Source organism: Trachypithecus francoisi, unplaced genomic scaffold (genome assembly GCF_009764315.1).
Source record: "Trachypithecus francoisi isolate TF-2019V2 unplaced genomic scaffold, Tfra_2.0 Lachesis_group1, whole genome shotgun sequence".
Classification (NCBI taxonomy): Eukaryota; Metazoa; Chordata; class Mammalia; order Primates; family Cercopithecidae; genus Trachypithecus; species Trachypithecus francoisi.
In genome coordinates this window covers 2216216-2236222 of record NW_022681454.1, presented here as the reverse complement: position 1 = coordinate 2236222, position 20007 = coordinate 2216216, and the positions used below count along the sequence as shown (strand labels likewise).

At 43.4% G+C, this 20007-nt stretch overlaps 1 protein-coding gene across 2 annotated transcripts in view; it reads left to right on the top strand.

Moving 5' to 3' along the window:
• POLN (DNA polymerase nu) overlaps positions 1 to 20007 on the top strand; it is a 165959-nt gene that overhangs the window by 72856 nt on the left and 73096 nt on the right. For both annotated transcript variants that reach the window (XM_033213480.1, XM_033213481.1), the window contains 4 exons: positions 191 to 286; positions 11242 to 11298; positions 12537 to 12590; positions 13600 to 13665. In XM_033213480.1, the coding sequence (XP_033069371.1) occupies positions 191 to 286; positions 11242 to 11298; positions 12537 to 12590; positions 13600 to 13665 (273 nt within the window). The remainder of the gene's footprint in view (positions 1 to 190; positions 287 to 11241; positions 11299 to 12536; positions 12591 to 13599; positions 13666 to 20007) is intronic.

Below are 20007 nucleotides of genomic sequence, written 5' to 3'. Positions count from 1 at the left end.
AATGAACACACTGAGATTCATTACTTCAAAGCCTTTAAATCAAAGAAAAGTACTAAGTGAGAATGTAAGCATGTTGTAACGTCTGTTTGGGTGTGTATTCTCTGGCTGGCGGCACGAGCTCTGCTATAGTAATGTTCTATTTCTTTCAAATGTGAGATTCCCTCACCATGTGTAAATTGCTTTGTTGAAGATCCTCTTTGGCAAGTTAAAGCTGCACCTGCTGAGTCAAAGGAACAGTCTCTCCAGAACGGGGCTGCAGAAATACCCGTCCACATCAGAAGCAGTGGTAAGGTTTCAGAGTTATCCTTTTCTTTTCAGAATGACAGCATGTCTGCACCACCTGTGTGCTGACCTTTAGACCCACCCGAGACTCTCAGGCCGTCCCCTCATGCTGGCAGCAGTTTCTGCAGAAGAGGGGCTCCCCACACCGAGGTTGCTTTTCTCGCTACAGACCAAGGAGAGAGAGTCAGACAGTGCACTTTTGCAGAAGCAGTTCATTGGCTTGACTTTCTGAAAAGCCTACTTTGGTGGAGTTTTGTTCTTAAAACCAACTTCTTGACAATCCAGTCAAAACCTCTTTGCTTCGTGTCCTCAAGAGGAACTAGAAACAGGTCATCAGTCTTCTCCTTTCCCCAGATTTATTTTAGAGAATTTTACCTACCCCTGTCTTGAGAGGAATCAATTTTTTGAAGACAAGGAGTAGTGAGATTGTGTTGTGTTGGAGTGGGAGAGTATACATCGATATTCAGAAGCCAGTGAGTACTTTTACTGAAAAGACACAGAGTGGAGGTCAGTAAATAAGTGAATTAATGTTATTGTGAATATTGGTTATTGTGAGAACCAGCTTTTGAGGCTCCAGTTTGTGCTTTCTGTGCTCTGTCCAGCATTTGATTTGTAGCAAAGGAAGGTTTCCTTCTAAGATGTCTCCTCTGGTCCTATTCCCTCTCCAGTACCACATACCTCTGGTCTTCGCCCTGTGAGGGTGTCTTAGAGTACAGGCCCTCATGGAGCCTGAGCTCGCTGACTGTACCTGCACTTGGCCTTTGCTGGTTTAATGGGCAGTTACTGGGTGAATAATGGACTCCTGCAGAGGATGCTCCACTGGAGGGACTCGGAACTGCCTCTTTCCAAATCTTCTTCTTCTTCAAGCCTTCTCCACCTTAGTGAAGGGCCCATCTTCCTTCCAGGTCCTTGGGAGCCAGTGCAGAGTAGTGAGTAAGAACGGGCAGTGGGGTGAGCCATCACTGGCCATCATGGTTTGGACAACATGAAAACATTACTTGTGCCTCAGTTTCCTGATCTATAAAAGAAAGATAATAATAGTACTGTCCCTACTACAGTCTTGTGAGAATTCATTGCACGTGCATGTGTGTCCATGTGTCTGCGTGAAACAGCACTTAGGACTCTGCCTGACATAAAAGCTCTCAAAAGACCAGTTAGCATTGGCCATTCCGAGAAAAATCCTGTGAATCATCCTTGACTTTCCTTCCACCTCCCCCACAGCGAGTGTCACAGTCTCTACCCACAAAATAGGTCCTAAGCGTGCCTCCTTTTCCCCATTCCCCGTCTCCACCATAGACCTTTCTCACTTAGATCCCTCCAACCACTCTTGCCCCTGCTGCTCATCCCTCACACCCAGGCAGAGTGATCCTTTAAAAGCATTGGAAAAGTCACGTTACTGCCCGAGGACTTCCAGTAGCTTCTATTGCACTTACCATCAAATCCGAGCTGCAGAGCATATCCCCAGGCCTGTGCTCTGGCTGTGCCTTCTGGCCCGGCACCTCCTCTCTCTCCACACTCTGTGCGCCAGCTCCTCCTCTGTCCCCAGACTTGTGCCACAAATTTTTCCCGCTTGCTTCTGATTGTCAGCTTATACATTGCATTCAGGAGACCTCTGGTCGCCCAGACTACAGTAAGGTCCCCAGTCACAGCTGTTTCTTCACCTTGAGTTATTTTCTGCACACAACTCACCACTACCTAAAGTTTATCTTAGGTGTGTGTTTGCTTTTTCCATTAGAATGTAGGTTGTGCAGATCAAAGACTTCAGTTTATCCCCAGAACCAAATCAGCCCCTGGTGTTGAACTTAGCATCTGTGGTGTGTTCATGGAGCGCTGGGTCAGCAGGTAGTTCCTGGAAGCAGCATCTGTCTCGCTCCAGAGACTAAGGCTTGGGTCTCAACACCACACAGTGGACATGGGTAGTATCCCCTAGAGTTCCAGCAGGGGGCGCTGCCTGGGCAAGCCACTCATCCCGCACTCGCACCTGAGCTCACCTCTGTCCTGGCACCAGCTGGCACTGTCGCCCTTCCCTTTGCAGCTCCCTTCCCTCTCCAGACAACCAGCAATGCAAGAAAGGAGGCATCACTGTCTTCTGGTGCTGATGTGCTCTCGTGTTAAGGCAGCAGCTTTCACGAGGAGCTCATTTTTCTCCCATAAAGACATGATGAGCAGGCCGGGCGCGGTGGCTCAAGCCTGTAATCCCAGCACTTTGGGAGGCCGAGACGGGTGGATCATGAGGTCAGGAGATCGAGACCATCCTGGCTAACACAGTGAAACCCCGTCTCTACTAAAATATACAAAAAACTAGCCGGGCGTGGTGGCGGGCGCCTGTAGTCCCAGCTACTCGGGAGGCTGAGGCAGGAGAATGGCGTAAACCTGGGAGGCAGAGCTTGCAGTGAGCTGAGATCCGGCCACTGCACTCCAGCCTGGGCGATAGAGCGAGACTCTGTCTCAAAAAAAAAAAAAAAAGACATGATGAGCATAAGTCATATTAGCCTCACTCTTTTATTTAACTGAATAAGTCAAGTTGTTCATTCATGCATATGAAAAGATTGGCTTATGCCAGGTACATGGACAAATTCAAGATTCAGATTTCTTCTCATGACTTCTCTCCATCCTCCCTGCCCCCTTCCCAGAGGCCTTGCTGAACATTGCAACTCCTCTCACCCCAGCGCCTGTCCCCAGCCTGCCCTTTTCCTCCACGAATCCACGTTTGATGTCGGGGAAACCAGCTGATGGTATCCCATGCGTCACACACAGATTTGCTGCTGCTCAGCTCCTCCAACTAGATGTAACCCTAAGAGTGCACGACTTTCTTTTGTTGCTGCGATGTTCCCAGTGCTTAGTACAATGCCTGGGGCATAGTGGATGCTCAGGAAGTCACTAATGAACCCTTCAAGTTTTGAGATGTGCCATTTTTTTCTCATTGTTTAACTCTACATATTTTCTTTATAATTCTTTCACCATTGAGTTGTTTGGAAGTGTATCTTAACATTTCCAGATGTGTGGGGGATTCCCAGATAGTTTTTGTTACTGATTTCTATTTTTTTTTTTTTTTTTTTGAGACAGAGTCTCGCTCTTGTCACCCAGGCTGGATTGCAGTGGTGTGATCTCAGCTCACTGCAACCTCCCCCTTCCAGGTTCAAACGATTCTTCTGCTTCAGTCTCCTGAGTAGCTGGGACTACATGCACCTGCCACCACACCCGGCTAATTTTTGTATTTTCAATAAAGACGGGATTTCACCATGTTGGCCAGGCTGGTCTCAAACTCCTGACCTCAGGTGAGCCGCCCACCTTGGCCTCCCAAAGTGCTGGGATTACAGGCATGAGCCACCGTGCCCAGCCTTGATTTCTGAATTAAGTGTGGTCAGAGAACACGATCTATGCAATGTCAGTTCTTTGGCGCTTACCTCAGGGTTCTCAGATGCTCCACATGGGCTGAAGAACACACGTACCCTTGTACCTGTGCAGTGTAGTTTAGAGTCCTGTGGTGCCTAGCTGGTCCGCTCACTCCTGCTGGGGTGTAGTGGGAATTCCCTCCCCTCAGTAGGCACATGACGAGTAGGGAACAAGGGTCTCTCCCTAATGAACTGAAGGAAGCTTTGATGGTTTTTTTGTTTTTTTTTCTCTGCAATGAAGTCACATGTTCTCAGAACATCATAGGGAGTTCAAACTCTGGGAAGGTGGTCCAGCTTTGGGGTCAGGATTTCTGGACCAGCCACTCATCATTTCCAGGAGTTGCTTTTGAGACCCCTTGACTAACTGAAGTGATGGAGTCTCCAGGTCATGTGTGTGCACTGACCCCACTGCTGGGCGTCCAGTATGTGGGATACAGCCATGAGCAGGACAGATGCCCTTTCTGTTTTAGTCAGCAAACAGTCCTGTGGCCCTGGCTCTGTGTTAGACACTGTTGATGGTTTAGTGGGGAAAAGGTCTTTATCATCATGGAATAACTATTCCAGTGAGGAACTATAGCAGGGTTCTCTAGAGAAACAGAACCAGTAGGACATAAGCAGATATAGATACAGATAATAGGTATATGAGAAGGGATTTGTTAGGGACATTGGTTCATGCAGTTGGGGGTGCTGTGAAGTCCCACGATAGGCCGTCTGCAAGCTGGAGACCCAGGGAAGCTGATAGTGTGGCTCAGTCCAAGCCCGAAAGCCTCGGGACAGGGAAGTTGATGGTGTAACTCTCAGTCCAAGGCTGAAGGCCCAAGAGCCTGGAGTGTCGCCAGTGTGTGTGCTAGAGTCCAAACACTGGAGAGTCTGGAGTTCTGATGTCCGAAAGTAGGAGAAGGGTGTCCCAGATCCAGCAGAGTGAGTGGATTCACCTTTCCTCTGTTTTTTATTCTCACTGGGCCCTTAGATGATTGTCTATTCCCTGGCCACATCAGTGCAGATCTTCCCAGTTCAGTCCACCAACTCACATGCCAGCCTCTTCTGGAAACACTCACATAGACACACCCAGAAATAATGCTTTACCAGCTGCCTGGTTATCTCATAACCCAGTCAAGTTGACACCTAAAATTAGATATTACAAGAACCATCTAGCAGGATAAGAGCCATTAAGGTAATAACAGGGAGAGCAACACACTCCAGACCGAGTGGTCCAGAGAGAACCCTAAGGAATTGTGTGTAACCTAAAGCTCGAAGATAAGGAAGTGCCTATGCAAAGAATAAGAACAAGGCCTTGCAATGGGAAAAGGCTCAGGCTGCTCAGGGGCTGAGGCTGGAGCCTTGTGACTGAGAAGAATGGGAGGGATGGGGTTGAGGGTGAACAAGGACCCAATTCTGCTGTGCTTTGCAGGTCATGGAGAGGAATGTAGATTTTTAGAAAAATGGTAGCCTTGGAATTGTTTGAGTAAGGGAACAACTATGATCTAGATTTTTAAAAAATAGACTTTAATGGTCAGGTATGGTGGCTCACGCCTGTAATCCCAGCACTTTGGGAGGCCGAGGCAGGAGGATCGTTTGAGGCCAGGAGTTAAGACCAGCCTGGACAACATAGTGAGACCATGTCTGTACAAAAAATTTAAAAATTGGCCGGGCGCGGTGGCTCAAGCCTGTAATCCCAGCACTTTGGGATGCCGAGACGGACGGATCACGAGGTCAGGAGATTGAGACCATCCTGGCTAACACGGTGAAACCCCATCTCTACTAAAAATACAAAAACTAGCCGGGCGAGGTGGCCGGCTCCTGTAGTCCCAGCTACTCGGGAGGCTGAGGCAGGAGAATGGCGTAAACCCGGGAGGCGGAGCTTGCAGTGAGCTGAGATCTGGCCACTGCACTCCAGTCCGGGCGACAGAGCGAGACTCCGCCTCAAAAAAAAAAAAAAAAAAAAAAAATTTAAAAATTAGCCAGGTGTGGTGGTGCATCCTGGTAGTCCCAGCTACTCATGAGGCTGAGGTGGTAGGATCACTTGAGCCCAGTAGTTCAAGGCTGCGCTGAGCAGTGATTATACCACTGCCGTCCGGTCTATGCAACAGAGTGAGACACTGTCTCAAAAACAAACAAACAAAAAGACTATTTTTTAGTGTTACGTTCACAGTAAAATTGAGCAGAAAGTACAAAGAGTTCCCATACTCCCTGTTCTGTACTCCCTGTTCTCACACATGCACAAGCTCCCCGTCTATCAACATCCTCGACAGAATGGTACCATTGTTAACAGTCAGTGAACCCACACTGACACATCGTTACCACCCCAAGTCCGTAGTTACACAGTATACTCTTGGACTGCTCTTGTGTGTAGGGTTCACTCTTGGTGTTAGACATTCTGTGGGTTTAGACAAACGTATGATGACATACATCTGCCATTACAGCATCATACAGAGCAGCGCCACTGCCCTAAAAATCCGGTGCTCTGCCTATTCTTCCTTTCCTCCCGCCAGCCCCAACAGCCACTATTCTTTTTACTGTTTCCACAGTTTTGCCTTTCCCAGAATGTTACAACATTGGAATCACAGTGTGTAGCCTTTTCGAATTGACTTATTTCACTTAGTGGTAGGCACTTAAGTTTCTTCCATGTCTTTTCATAGCCTGATAGTTCATTTCTTTTTAGCAGTGAATAATACTCCATTGCGTGTATTGATCCATTGTAATACTCCATTGATGTATCACAGTTTATTTTCCATTTACCTATGAAGAACATCTTGGTTGTTTCCAAGTTTTGTCAATTATGAATAAAGCAGCGATAAATATCTGTGCATAGGTTTTTATGTGGACATAAATTTTCAGCTTATCTGGGCAAACACCAAAGAGTACGATTGCTGGATAAAATGATAAAAGTACGTTTAGTTTTGTAAGAAACCGCCAAACTGTCTTCCAGGGTAGCTGCACCATTTTGCATTCCCATCAACAATGAATGCGAGTTCCTGTTGCTCCAAATCCTTGCCAGCACTTGGTGGTGTTGGTGTTCTGGATTTTCACCATTCTAATAGGTGTTGGATATGTTTTTATAAGGTCACTCTTTTTTTTTTTTGAGACAGAGTCTTGCTCTGTCGGCCAGGCTGAAGTGCAGTGGCATAATCTCAGCTCACTACAACCTCCGCCTCCCATGCTCAAGCAATTCTCCTGCCTCAGCCTCCCAAGTAGCTGGGATTGCAGGCATGTGCCACCATTCCTGGCTAATTTTTGTATTTTTAATAGAGATGGGATTTCACCATGTTGGCCAGGGTGATCTCGAACTCCTGACCTCAGGTAATCCACCCACCTCAGCCTCCCAAAGTGCTGGGATTACAGGTGTGGGCCACCATGCCCAGCCTTTTTTTTTTTTTTTTGAGAGAGAGTTTTGCTCTTGTTGCCCAGGCTGGAGGGCAATGGCATGATATCGACTCATGGCAACCTCTGCCTCCTGGGTTCAAGTGATTCTCATGCCTCAGCCTCCTGAGTAGCTGGGACTACAGGTGCATGCCACCATGCCCGGCTAATTTTGTATTTTTAGTAGAGACAGAGTTTCTCCATGTTGATCAGGCTGGTCTCCAACTCCTGACCTCAGGTGATCTGCCCGCCTCTGCCTCCCAAAGTGCTGGGATTACATGTGTGAGCCACCGTGCCCAGCAAAGATCACTGTTTTAGCTGGTTGGAGAATGGGGGATACTCATTAGTAGGCTGTCGCTACAGTCTAGGTCATGGCAATGAAAATGGAGCAAAACAGATGAATTTTTAGAGGATATTTAGAACAGAAAGGACCTTCTGATAAATTCGTGTGAGTGTGAACAGAAGTCAGCATGTGGAGTAGTTCTGAGTTTTCTGAGTTGTGCACTTGGGCAAATAGATACAGCCACTACTCAGGGAAAACTGGAACAGGAACTGTTTATGGAGGGCAAGGTCAAGTGTTCAGCCTTGGATTTGTTAGGACAGAAGTGTATGTGAGACATTGATGTGCCATGTCACAAAATAGCAGTGGGCCTGTGGGACGGGGCTCAAGCCAAGTCCCATGCTGGGAATCCACACCTGGAAGCTGCCAGCTGATTTTTACTAAAGTCGCCCTGGGACAATGTTCCTCTGCCCTGCCTGGAGATTTGGAAAACACGGATGCCCAGGCCCACAGCTGATCTCCTGAGTCAGAACTGGGTGGCGGAGCCTAGTCATGGGCCTGCTTTTGAAGCTCCCTGTTGATTGCGGTACGCAGCCGGTATAGATGACCACAGAGTTAAACTCCGAGAAGCTGATATTTTAAAGGTCAGAGAGAGAAGAGGCACCAGCGGGAAACCAGTGAGAAGGGAGGTCAGAAGAGTATGACGTCTGCAGCCAGCGCAGAGTGCGCGGGTGAGCCCGCAGAGCCATGGCGGCGGATGGCACTCCGCCTCTGGCCCTCAGCCAACACTCAGTGCTTTGTACACGGTTTGTGCGATCAAATACTACTTCTTTTTGGTGTTCTCAGGCTGCTCAAGTCAAGATATACTGGGAGACTATTGGTTAGAAAGTTAGTTTGTGAGTAAGGTATCAAGATAAGGAGAGTTAGATGATCTTAAGCTATTTTCTTTTCTTTTCTTTTTTTTTTTTTTTTTTTGAGACGGAGTCTTGCTCTGTCGCCCAGGCTGGAGTGCAGTGGCCGGATCTCAGCTCACTGCAAGCTCCGCCTCCCGGGTTTACGGCATTCTCCTGTCTCAGCCTCCCAAGTAGCTGGGACTACAGGCGCCCGCCACCTCGCCCGGCTGGTTTTTTGTATTTTTTAGTAGAGACGGGGTTTCACGGGGTTAGCCAGGATGGTCTCGATCTCCTGACCTCGTGATCCGCCCGTCTCGGCCTCCCAAAGTGCTGGGATTACAGGCTTGAGCCACTGCGCCCGGCCAGTCTTAAGCTGTTTTCTTGGCTAAGTATTTTCATGCACTTTCACACCCCTAGGGATAGCTTTTCTACAAAAACTGCAATTCTGGATTATACTGAGGCAAGAAACCTCCCACTGTTAATGTTTTATGGTCACAGCTCTTGTGTTCTCAGTCTTTATTCAGAGAGCACTATGATTTAGTGGTTTATACTATTACATCAAAATCATATAATCAGTTCTCCCCCAAGTTGATTTATAGATTGTGAACAATTTTAATTAAAATCCTGGCAGGAGTTTTTTTTGGTAGGAGTTGAAAGGTTGATTCTCAGATTTATATGGAAATGCTAAAAACTAAAAAGAGCCAACATAATCTGGAGGGAGGAGGGGAAGCACTATTTAAGGACATAGTCTATTGAATATCAAGACTAATTATAAAGCAATAGAAATTACTAGGAAGTAATTAGGCAATACCATTTGGTGTTGACTCGAGGGTCAGTAAATAGGCCAATGGACCAAGATAGAAAATCCACAAACATCAAGTCCAACAGAACTTAAAGTTAAAAAAAAATAAAGAAAATCGGGCCGGGCATGGTGGTTCATGCCTGTAATTCCAGCACTTTGGGAGGCCAAGGCAGGAGGATTGCTTGAGTCCAGGAGTTCAAGACCAGCCTGGGCAACATGGCAAAACCTCATCCCTACAAAAAACACAAAAGTTAGCTGGACATGGTGGCATGCACCTGTAGTCCCAGTTACTCTGGAGGCTGAGGCAGGAGGATAGCTTGAGCCCCGGAGGTAGAGGTTGCAGTGAGCCAAGATGGTACCACTGCACTCCAGCCTGGGTGACAGAGCAAGACCCTGTCTCAAAAAGAAAGAGAGGGAGAGAGAGTGTGTCTCATAGGGCATCACTGCAAAGCATTAAGTAAGGAGGGCTTGTTACATAAAGGGCCAGTGCTTCTTGGCCCCCATTTCATGCAGCACATAAACATAAATTCCAAGTGAATTGTGTATCTAAATATCAAAAGCAAAATAGTAAAGATTGGAGAAGATATAACAAGAGGATCTCTTTAAGACCTTGAGGTAGGTAAACATTCATAAGTAGGACAGCAGATGCATCAACCATAAAGTTTTGGAAAGCTTGATAAACGGGACAACAATCAAGTTAAAAATCTCTAATTACAAAAAGACACCATTAAACTGAAAAAGCCAGGTACTGTGGCTCATGCTTGTAATACCAACACCTTGGGAGGCTGAGTCAGGAGGATCACTTGAAGCCAAGCATTTAAGACCAGCCTGGGCAACATGGCGAGACCTCATCTCTGCCAAAAATTTAAAAAATTAGCCAGGCATGGTCGTGTGCACCTGTAGTCCAGCTACTCGGGAGGCTAAGGTAGGGGAGGATCACTTGAACCCAGGAGTTTAAGGTTGTAGTGAGTTATGATTGCACCACTACACTCCAGCCTGGGCAACAGAGCGAGACCTTATGTAAAAAAAATTAAAAGTTAAAAAAAAATGAATAAAAAAGCTAGCCACAGAAGGAGAAAAGATATTTCCCATAAATATAACTGACTAAAAAACTATCCAGAATAACAAATTTCTACAACTCAAGGAGAAAAAGACACCAATTTTTTAAGTGAGCAAAAAACACGAACAAGGGCTTAATGAAAGAAGATATACAATTAGTCAAATATATGAATAGTGTCCAACAGCGTTAGTCACAGGAAATACAAACTAAAACTATAGTGAGAGATCACTTCTCGTTTACCAGAACAGCTAAAATTAACACCAGTGATGACATGCACTGGCAAAAATGTGGATCAGCTTGAACTTTTATGTTTTGCTGAAAGGGGTATAAGCAGGTACGTTTACTTTGAAGAACTGGCAGTGTCTCTGCTAAAGCTGATGCCGCAGTTTCACACTTCTTAATATATGTATTCCACAGAACTATGGACATACGTTAACTAAAATGTCTGTACCAGCATTATTCATACTAGCCCTAAAAAAACACATAGCCATCAAAGGTAGAATGGATAATATTCTACATTCATGCACTTGAATACTATACAGCAGTGCAAATAAATGAAATACTGCTTCATATATTGATGAACCCTAAAAAAGATAATATTGGACCAAGGACAGGAAACAGGTAGCCTGTGGTGGAAGTCCAGGTGGTGGTTAGCTCTGGGGAAGGAGCCAGTACCTACTGGGGAAATTGGAATGTGTCATTGCTCGCTGTGGGTGGTGGTTAACAGCTGTGCTCACTTTGTGATAATTAAACTTTTCTTACTCTTGCACTTTCCTATAGGTATGTTATATTTTGATTTTTAAAGCTAATCTTTAAACTCATAATCCATTACTCCCTCCCTGAAATTATGCAGTTATCGAGTTTTACATTTGTAGACACTGACACGGTATTTTACCTACCCTGGATTTAGATTTTGCTAATTTAAATCTCAAGAAGAATCTTATTTCCAAGCTTATCTGAGATGTTTTTACTGCCCATGTAGACATCAGAATAGTTTTGTAAGGGGTTAGGATTAAGACACCTGATAAACTTGAGTTTATTATGCATCTTTATTTTGGAAAATATGCTCAATTAGACCATTTATTACAAAGACTTTCTCCAGATGAAAATAAGTGTTTAAAATGTTAACATGAAAGAATTACATTGGTAATATTTATTTTCATGTTTAGTTAAATGCTCTGCGAGACCTTCATCCATTACCCAAGATAATTTTGGAATACAGGCGGGTAAGTTAATTTTTTTGTATGTAAAAGGTGATGAAGGGGAACCATACAGCCCTGTGTCGTCAACAGAAATCCATAATGGCTGAAGTAGCCCTCCCATTGTTCTCGGGGGATAGAGTTTTGTCAGGTTAACCTTGTACTGGCACTGTTTACTTGCACCCTAATGTGATTTCACCCAACTCTGCAATCAGCCCCACTCGCGAACCCCAGGAGTCAAAATGGAAGAAGACAATGAGGAATCAGAAGGAAGTAGGTGGCATGCCACAGCTGTGTCGTCGGTGTGCAGGAGACACCCAGCAGTACCTAGTCTCGAAGCCTCCCATAACCCCTCCCTGGCTTCTAGGTCTGCCAAGACCATACCATAGCAGTGTTGTGTCATCCTGCATTTACATTTGCCAGAGACTTCATGAGTGGCCCCCTTCCCTCCCCTGGTGATTCCCTTTCTCTGTTCACACACCTGCCATTTCCTTCCAAAGTTCTCTTTTAGTTGTGAACCACGTTTATAGCTTTTGCCACTGTCCACAGCACAGGTCCTAGTATTCACTGAGCCTGTGGCCTGCTGTATCCTGAGGGCCTGGCAGCTGTGAGGGAGCACATTGGCTCCAGCCTGGCCCTTTCTCCCTGCAACGATGTAAAGGGGCAGCCACAGGAGACACTGTGTCAGAGTATTTGTTTATCTGTTTATCTTTGCAAATGTCCTGTAAATCTAGAATGATTCTAAAATTAATAGATCTATTTTTAAAGAGTGGAATGACATCTTTCTCTGTGGGTCAGTGTTATTTAATCCTGGTGCCACCTCAGGTCATTCCAGGGCCTCCCGGAGTCATCTGAGGTGATAGTAGCAGCACGTACCCAGCACTCTGTGAAACAGCATTCACACCATTCCTGTTTAAAGACTTAAACCGGCCAGGTGTGGTGGCTCACGCCTGTAATCCCAACACTTTGGGAGACTGAGGTGGGTGGATCACCTGAGGTCAGGGGTTCGAGACCAGCCTGGCCAACATGGTGAAACCCCATCTCTACTAAAAATGTAAAACTTAGCTGAGCATGGTGGCACACGCCTGTAATCCCAGCTATTCAGACTGAGGCAAGAGAATCGCTTGAACCCAGGAGGCAGAGGTTTCAGTGAGCTGAGATCACGCCACTGCACTACAGCCTGGGCAATGGAACAAGACTCCTTGCCCTGCCCAAAAAAGACTTACGACTTAAAGAAAATGATTATTTTTGTCTTTCTACCTTAGGTTCACAAGATCAAGTCCACCTTTGTAGATGGATTATTAGCTTGTATGAAAAAGGTAACAAGCTTTACAAAAAGATACTATGATTAGGACTGTGGTTTTTGTGTGAGTTCAGATACATATAGAACCTTTGTAATTTTAGTAAATGATGAAATAATCTAATATTCTCTCTTTTTTTTTTTTTTTTTTTGAGACAGAGTTTCGCACTGTCGCCCGGGCTGGAGTGCAGTGGCGCAATCTCAGCTTACTGCATGCAACCTCCGCTTCCCGGCTCCAAGCGATTCTCCTGCCTCAGCCTCCCAAGTAGCTGGGATTACAGGTGCCCGCCACCACACCCAGCTAATTTTTCGTATTTTTAGTAGAGACGGGGTTTCACTATGTTGGCCAGGCTGGTCTCAAACTCTGACCTTGTGATCCACCCGCCTCGGCCTCCCAAAGTGCTGGGATTACAGGCGTGAGCCCCTGCGCCCCGCCAAAATAATCTAATATTCTTGAAACTATGAACCATAATATTGGTATCATTTAGGTCCCCTTGCAGCATAGGTTGACATTATGCCTTGAAACCCTCCGTTTATAAGGAAGCTCTAGCTGACCACCTTTCACATCCACGATTGCATCTCTGTTCTGGATTCATTTGAGGAAGATGTTACTGTTTTAGTTCAAACCTGAGGAGACTGCAGTCAAGAGATGTTCTGTGACTCGTTCAAGTTCACACAGCAAGTGACAGAACCTGTCTGTGACGCACAGTCCTATCTTGAGCCCATGCCAAGTTCCCCACAGCCCAACAGCTCTTACTCTCCCCATGCACAGGATTTGTAAGTGACATAAAGTCTTGTTGCAGTTCCTAAATGGGTTAGGGGGAAACCTCCTTACTCACCCTTCCCTAATCACACGTCAGGAATTTTGTAACCCCAAGGACATTTCAGGGTTGGAAGTTTAGGGCCAGCAGCTTGTTGGCTTCTGGAGGACCAGTGAGTGTTAATGTGTTGTGGGTGGAGGCTCCGCCACATCCTTGACTTCACATAGCATTGCCAGAGTTTACACTGATTCTTTTTAACTAATAAAGGGCTCCATTTCCTCTACATGGAATCAGACTGGAACTGTGACTGGAAGACTTTCAGCCAAGCATCCTGTAAGTTGTGTAAACAACTGTCTTTGTTAAACGCCGTTTTCCTGCCTTGCTATTGAAGTTTTGTCTCCACATGTGTTTGCCTGTGTACTTTCTGTTTCCAAGAGTGGGCTTCATACTGATATGCTGTGTTTTATTCTGTTTATTCTGAGAACATAGCAGGAGAACAAGGCAGGTGGGTTCTCTTCTTGTGAAGTGCTGAGTTAGCAGGGTGGGGGCTTCACACCCAGAAACCATGCACTCCCGTGTGAGGGCAAAAAGGGCACCCCTACCCCATCTTCCTTTTCAGATTTGTGCCAGACAGGTGGCTTCTGATTTCCAGAAATGTGTTGAAGTAGCCGATGCTATGATGAACAGCTTCATTTTTTGGTGGTTGTTGAAACTGTGTCTCTGATGAAAAAAAAGAAAAAAAGCCATAAATTCCCTTGAACTTACGATGCAGCTTCCATCACACTTAAAGCAATTAACTTTCTAAATGGCTCTGTATTTTGAACTAAAAAAGACTCATGATTAATTTCTCATTACAGAAAATTCCTTAGATACAGAAAAGAAATAAAAATAATAAAAAGTCACTTGTTATGCACCATGCAGAACTGTGGTGTCTATCTTTCCACACTTCTTGCTAAGCACATATATTTATAAAATACAATTTTTTAGGCCGGGTGTGGTGGCTCATGCCTGTAATCCCAGCACTTTGGGAGGCCAAAGCAGTAGATCATGAGGTCAGGAGTTGGAGACCAGCCTGGCCAATATGGTGAAACCCTGTCTTTACTAAAAATACAAAAACTAGCCGGGCGAGGTGGCGGGCGCCTGTAGTCCCAGCTACTCGGGAGGCTGAGGCAGGAGAATGGCATGAACCCAGGAAGCGGAGCTTGCAGTGAGCCGAGATCATGCCACTGCACTCCAGCCTGGGTGACAGAGCAAGACTCTGTCTCAAAAAAAAAAAAATTTTTTTTCTACAAAAATAAAGCCATGCTATTTTATATTATGCTTTTCTATTTTAACATCTCTTGATATCATTCTATATTAATAAATATTGATTTGAATCTATATTTAAATTTAAATATATGAATTAAATATGTGAATTAAGTATACACTAATATATATAAATATGAATATATATTAATGGTAAAGAAATACAAGTATGTGGAGATTTACAGAATGAGCAAATGTTAGTCATCTTTCCCTTCCCTCCATAACGTGTCTGTCCCGTGGGTTCCCTCCAATAATGGTCAGGCCTTCATCTAGGCATTTGCATAGATGGTGTACCGAGTGCGTGCAGGCAGAGGGACACACTCGGGTGACTGTGTGAGGAAGAGGAAGAGAGGCTGGGATGGGGGGAGTTTGCACTGATCGTATGGTCTCTTGGGTGCATGGACACCCACTCTTGGTCAGTCAGCTCTCGGGCTGCCAGCTGTCTCTGGCCTTGCACTTTAGGGGGATCTTCTGGGGTCTTTATCTAGGGAAGAGTAGTACTAATAGCAATACTAATGCGAATACCAATACCAGCACCAATATCCATGTGAATACCAGCACCATCTCCTCTGAATGCAGGCATTGCTGCCACATTACCCTTGGGCTAATTTCGCAATCAACCACAACTGCTGTAGTTTTCTCTTAGTTGATACTTCTTATCTATGAGTTATTTAGGAATTCTGCTGAGAAACTTTTTGTGGAGGTCCTTGCTTTTGCTTTTATGAAGTTATAAGTTTCTTTTTCCATTACATTTTCAGTAAATCTCTTGCTGTGTTTTATTCTCTTCCAGAAGTTTCTGAAGGGTCTGGTTTGTGAGTAGCACTCCTCCCAGGTTCTCAGTGAAGTTCTAATTTTACCTACTTATTTTTCCGTTATTTCAGTTGAACTTTTGGAAAGATGAGATGTAAACATAACATGTGCATTCAGCCATGACCTTTAACTGGAAGCTTGTGTCATCATTTTAACAGCTGCATTGTATTCATTTAATGGCTACCCCTAATGATGGCCATTTAGATTGTTTGCAGTTTTAATTATTTTATAGAGATACCATAAACATACTTGTACTTTATCATAGCAATACCATACCAATTTCAATAGCAATACCAGAGCCAGTACCATAAGCATTTTTGGTACTTTTTTTCTGTTGATTTCTATAGCATAAATTCCTAGAGATAGAGTTTCTGAGTTACAGTATATATGTATTTTTAAGGCTTTACGTTGCCAAATTAGCCTCTCCACCAAAAATAACATTCCCACCACATAGTGTGTGAAATGTTTGGTCCCCTAATCCTTGCCAACACAAGGAGTTTTCATTTTGATTACTTTCCTGACTCATTTTTTCAATTTCCATTTCTTTAAATATTTGTTGAGGTTGACTACATGAAACAATTATTCTTCTTTGAATTGGCTGTTCATATCATTTGCCCATTTCTCTGGAGGGTGTTTATTTTTTCCTGTTGGTATGGAAAAGCTCTTTATGTAATAAAGATTAACCCTTTTTAAAATGTTGAATTATTTTCCTCCAATTTTCTTTTGCCTTTTAAGATACATATTCTGGTTTGCTATACTTAAAATGGCTTTTTAAAATTATACAAATAACATGATATTTCCAAAGAATTCAAACAATAGATAAAAATGTAAATAACAAGGTAAAAAGTCACTCAAAACTCCATATCCCCACTATAGCCATCTTTAACATTTTGGTAACCATCCTCTAATTTGTCTCTTTATGCACACACACATTTACATAAATGGGATCACATTTTATATGTTGTTTTTATTGTAGACACTTCTCTCACACCCACATACCTCAGCCCTCCACCCTCAATCCCAGTGCTCTTGGTAGCCCATGATAGCAGCCTAGAGCTTGTATATCCATATTTTCCTTGTGACTTATTTTATAGTCTCATATAGGTCCATATGTGTCTGCACATATACACATAGAAACATGTACTTTGTCATTATTTATTTTACAGATTCAGACTTTTCCTTTCCTGCCTCTTGCTTTTTGCTCTCAGCAACAGCTTGTGGGGATCCCTGCAGCTCACCTGACAGAGCCTTGTCCCACTCTAGCTATGTGTGTTCCACACGGGAGTGTGGTGTGCACTTGCCCTCTAAAAGTAGAGCTGCAATGAGTGCCATGCATGTATGTCCTGTTGTATTGGTACATGTATTTTTATGGGATGGATTTTCAGATATGGAATTACTGAGTAATTACTATACTGGGTACAGAAGATATTACATTTTTACTTTTAATAGCTTTTATTAGATTGTCTTCCAAAATGCTTTCAGCCTGTCTCTGCCCTGAGCAATGTGTGGCAGAGCCTTTCCCACTCTCTGTGGTGACTTTCCCCTGTACTGACATCCCTTATTATTTCTGTCTTAGTGTCATCTTAGACAGGCTGCTAATTTATACACTGCTGGTAGGAACGTCAAATGGTAGAACCACTCTGGAAAGAGAGTTTGGCAGTTGCTTAAAAAGTGAAACCTACACCTACTGTATGACTAGCTACTTGACTCCTTGGTGTTTACCCAAGAGAAAAAAAAGTATCTGTCCATGTAAGGACGTGCAATGAATGTGTGTAGTAATATCCTAAACTGAATAATATCCCCAAACTGGAAACAACCCAAATATTGATCAACAGGTGAACTGATAAACCAAGTGTGGTACACAGAGTCCATGGAACACTACTGAGCAATAAAAAGAAATGAGCTACTGAAACACAGAGCAACAGAGCTGAAGCTCATAGTAACAATGCTGTGAAAGGAGCCCGAGCTCCAAGATTATTTAAATACTCACCTCTGTTTTCTGATAGAACATTTGTGCTTCTATTTTTGTACACATAAAACTTGAATCCAGCTGCACATTATTTAAGAAAATACTATGTAGGTTACATGATAATGCCATAAAATGGCTAGAATTTCAATTACTTTTTTTTTTTTTTTGCTTGAAGTGAACAAAATACAGTTGACTAATATTTTTAAAAATCAGATTATTAGCCTGGGCAGCATAGGAAGACCCCATTTCTACATAAATTTTAAGATGCTTTAAATTAGCTGAGTATGGTAGCTACTTGGGAGGCTGAGGCAAGGAGGATCACTTGAGCCCAGGAGTTTGAAGCTGCAGGGAGTTGTGATCACATCACAGCACTTCACCCTAGGTGACAGAGCAAGACCTTGTCTCTTTGAAAAAAAAAAAAATCAGGCCAGGTGCAATGGCTCATGTCTATAATCCCAGCATTTTGGGAGGCTGAGATAGGCAGATCTCTTGAGCTCAGGAGTTCGAGACCAGGCTGGGCAACATGATGAAACCTCATCTCTACCAAAATACAGAAAATTAGCTGGGCATGGTAGTGCATGCCTATGGTCCCAGCTACTCAAGAGGCTGAAGTGGGAGGATTGCTTGAGCCCGAGAGGAGGAGGTTACAGTGAGCCGAGATCACACCACTGCACTCTAGCCTGGTGACAGAGTGAGATCCCACCTCAAAAAAAAAAAGAAAGAAAGAAAAAGAAAAGAAAATTAGGTTATAGCTGGTTCTCAGTATTTTCAGAAAGCTAAATTTCCCCCACACCCCCTCCTAAGAGAAAGTTATTGCTTCTGGTCCTTTATATGAAAATAAAAAAAGAAGAAAAAAAGAGTCATTGCTACCAGTTGCGCAAAAGTATCCTTGTGTCTCTTTGTAATATCTCCCTCCCCACGCCTCAGCCTTGACCCATGTCCTTGGCAACCACTGACTTGCTGTTTGCCACTATCTATTCGTTTGCAGTTTCTGGAAACCTCTGTGAATGGAGCTACACAGCATGGACTATCGGGCTCCTTTCACAGCATTGTTACTATGAGCTTCAGCTCTGTTGCTCTGTGTTTCAGTAGCTCATTTCTTTTTATTGCTCAGTAGTGTTCCATGGACTCTGTGTACCGCACTTGGTTTATCAGTTCACTTGTTGATCAATGTTTGGGTTGTTTCCAGTTTGGGGATATTATTCAGTTTAGGATATTACTACACACATTCACTGCACGTCCTTACATGGACAGATACTTTTTTTTCTCTTGAGTAAACACCAAGGAGTCAAGTAGCTAGTCATACAGTAGGTGTAGGTTTCACTTTTTAAGCAACTGCCAAACTCTCTTTCCAGAGTGGTTCTACCATTTGACGTTCCTACCAGCAGTGTATAAATTCTACTTCTTTTACACTCCCAGCAGCATTTGATCTGGCTGGTCTTTCTAATTTGAGCCATTCCGCTAGATGCATTGTTGTGTCTCATTGCAGTTTTCATTGCATTACCCTAATCGCTACTGCTGAGAGTCCTTCCATGTGCTAATTTGCCATTCATTTCTCTTTTTCAGTGAAGCATCTGGTCAGATCTTCTGTGTATTTTAAAGGGACCACTTATTTTCTTATCATTAAGTTTTGAGAGTTCTGTATATATTCTAGACACAAGTCCTTTATCAGGTATATTTTGGCAGATAATTTCTTCCAGTGTGTGGCTTGTCTTCTCATTCTTTTGACACCATCTTTTGAAAAGCAGAAGTTTTAAGTTTTAATGAATTCTGATTTATCAATGAGTCCTTACATTGATCATGCTTTTGGTATTGTATCTAAGAAACCTTTGCCTAAACCAAGATCGCAAGTATTTTTTCTATGTTTTTTTCTAGACGTATTACAGTTTTGGGCTTTACATTTAGAGCCATTTGAATTGACTTTTGTATATGGTGTAAAGTTAAGTGTTTAACATCATCTTTCTTACGAGTGGAGATCCAGTTGTCCCAGCACCATTTCTTGAAAAGACCATCTTTCCCCCATTTAATTACCTTGGCGCTTTTGTCTAAAATAAATTTACTATCAATGTAAGGGTTTAATACTATACTCTGAACTTGGTCTAGTTGATCTATATACCTACCATACCAGCAATGCACTGTCTTTATTATTATAGCTTTCGAGTAAGATTTTAAATTGGGGCATGTAAGTCCTCGAACATTGTTTAAAAAAAAAAGTGGTTATTTTGGGTCTTTGGTCTTTTCCATTTCCATATGAACTTTATAATCAGCAGTTTGTCAATTTTTACAAAAAAAGCCTGCTGAGATTTTCATTGGGATTACCTTGAATCGAGAACTCAATCTGGGGAGAATTGACCACTTTATTTTGATAAAATAACCTTTTTTATCCCTGGTATTGTTCTCTGCTTTGAAATCTATTTTGTCTAATATTAAAATATTAATTTAATATTAGCTAATAAAATGATAGAATAATTTTGGAAATAATACAATTAATAAAAATATAATTTAATATTAATGTTAAATAGCCACTCCAGTTTTCTTTGAATGTTAGCGTGTTATTTTCTGTTCTTTTACTTTTAAACTATTGTGTGTGC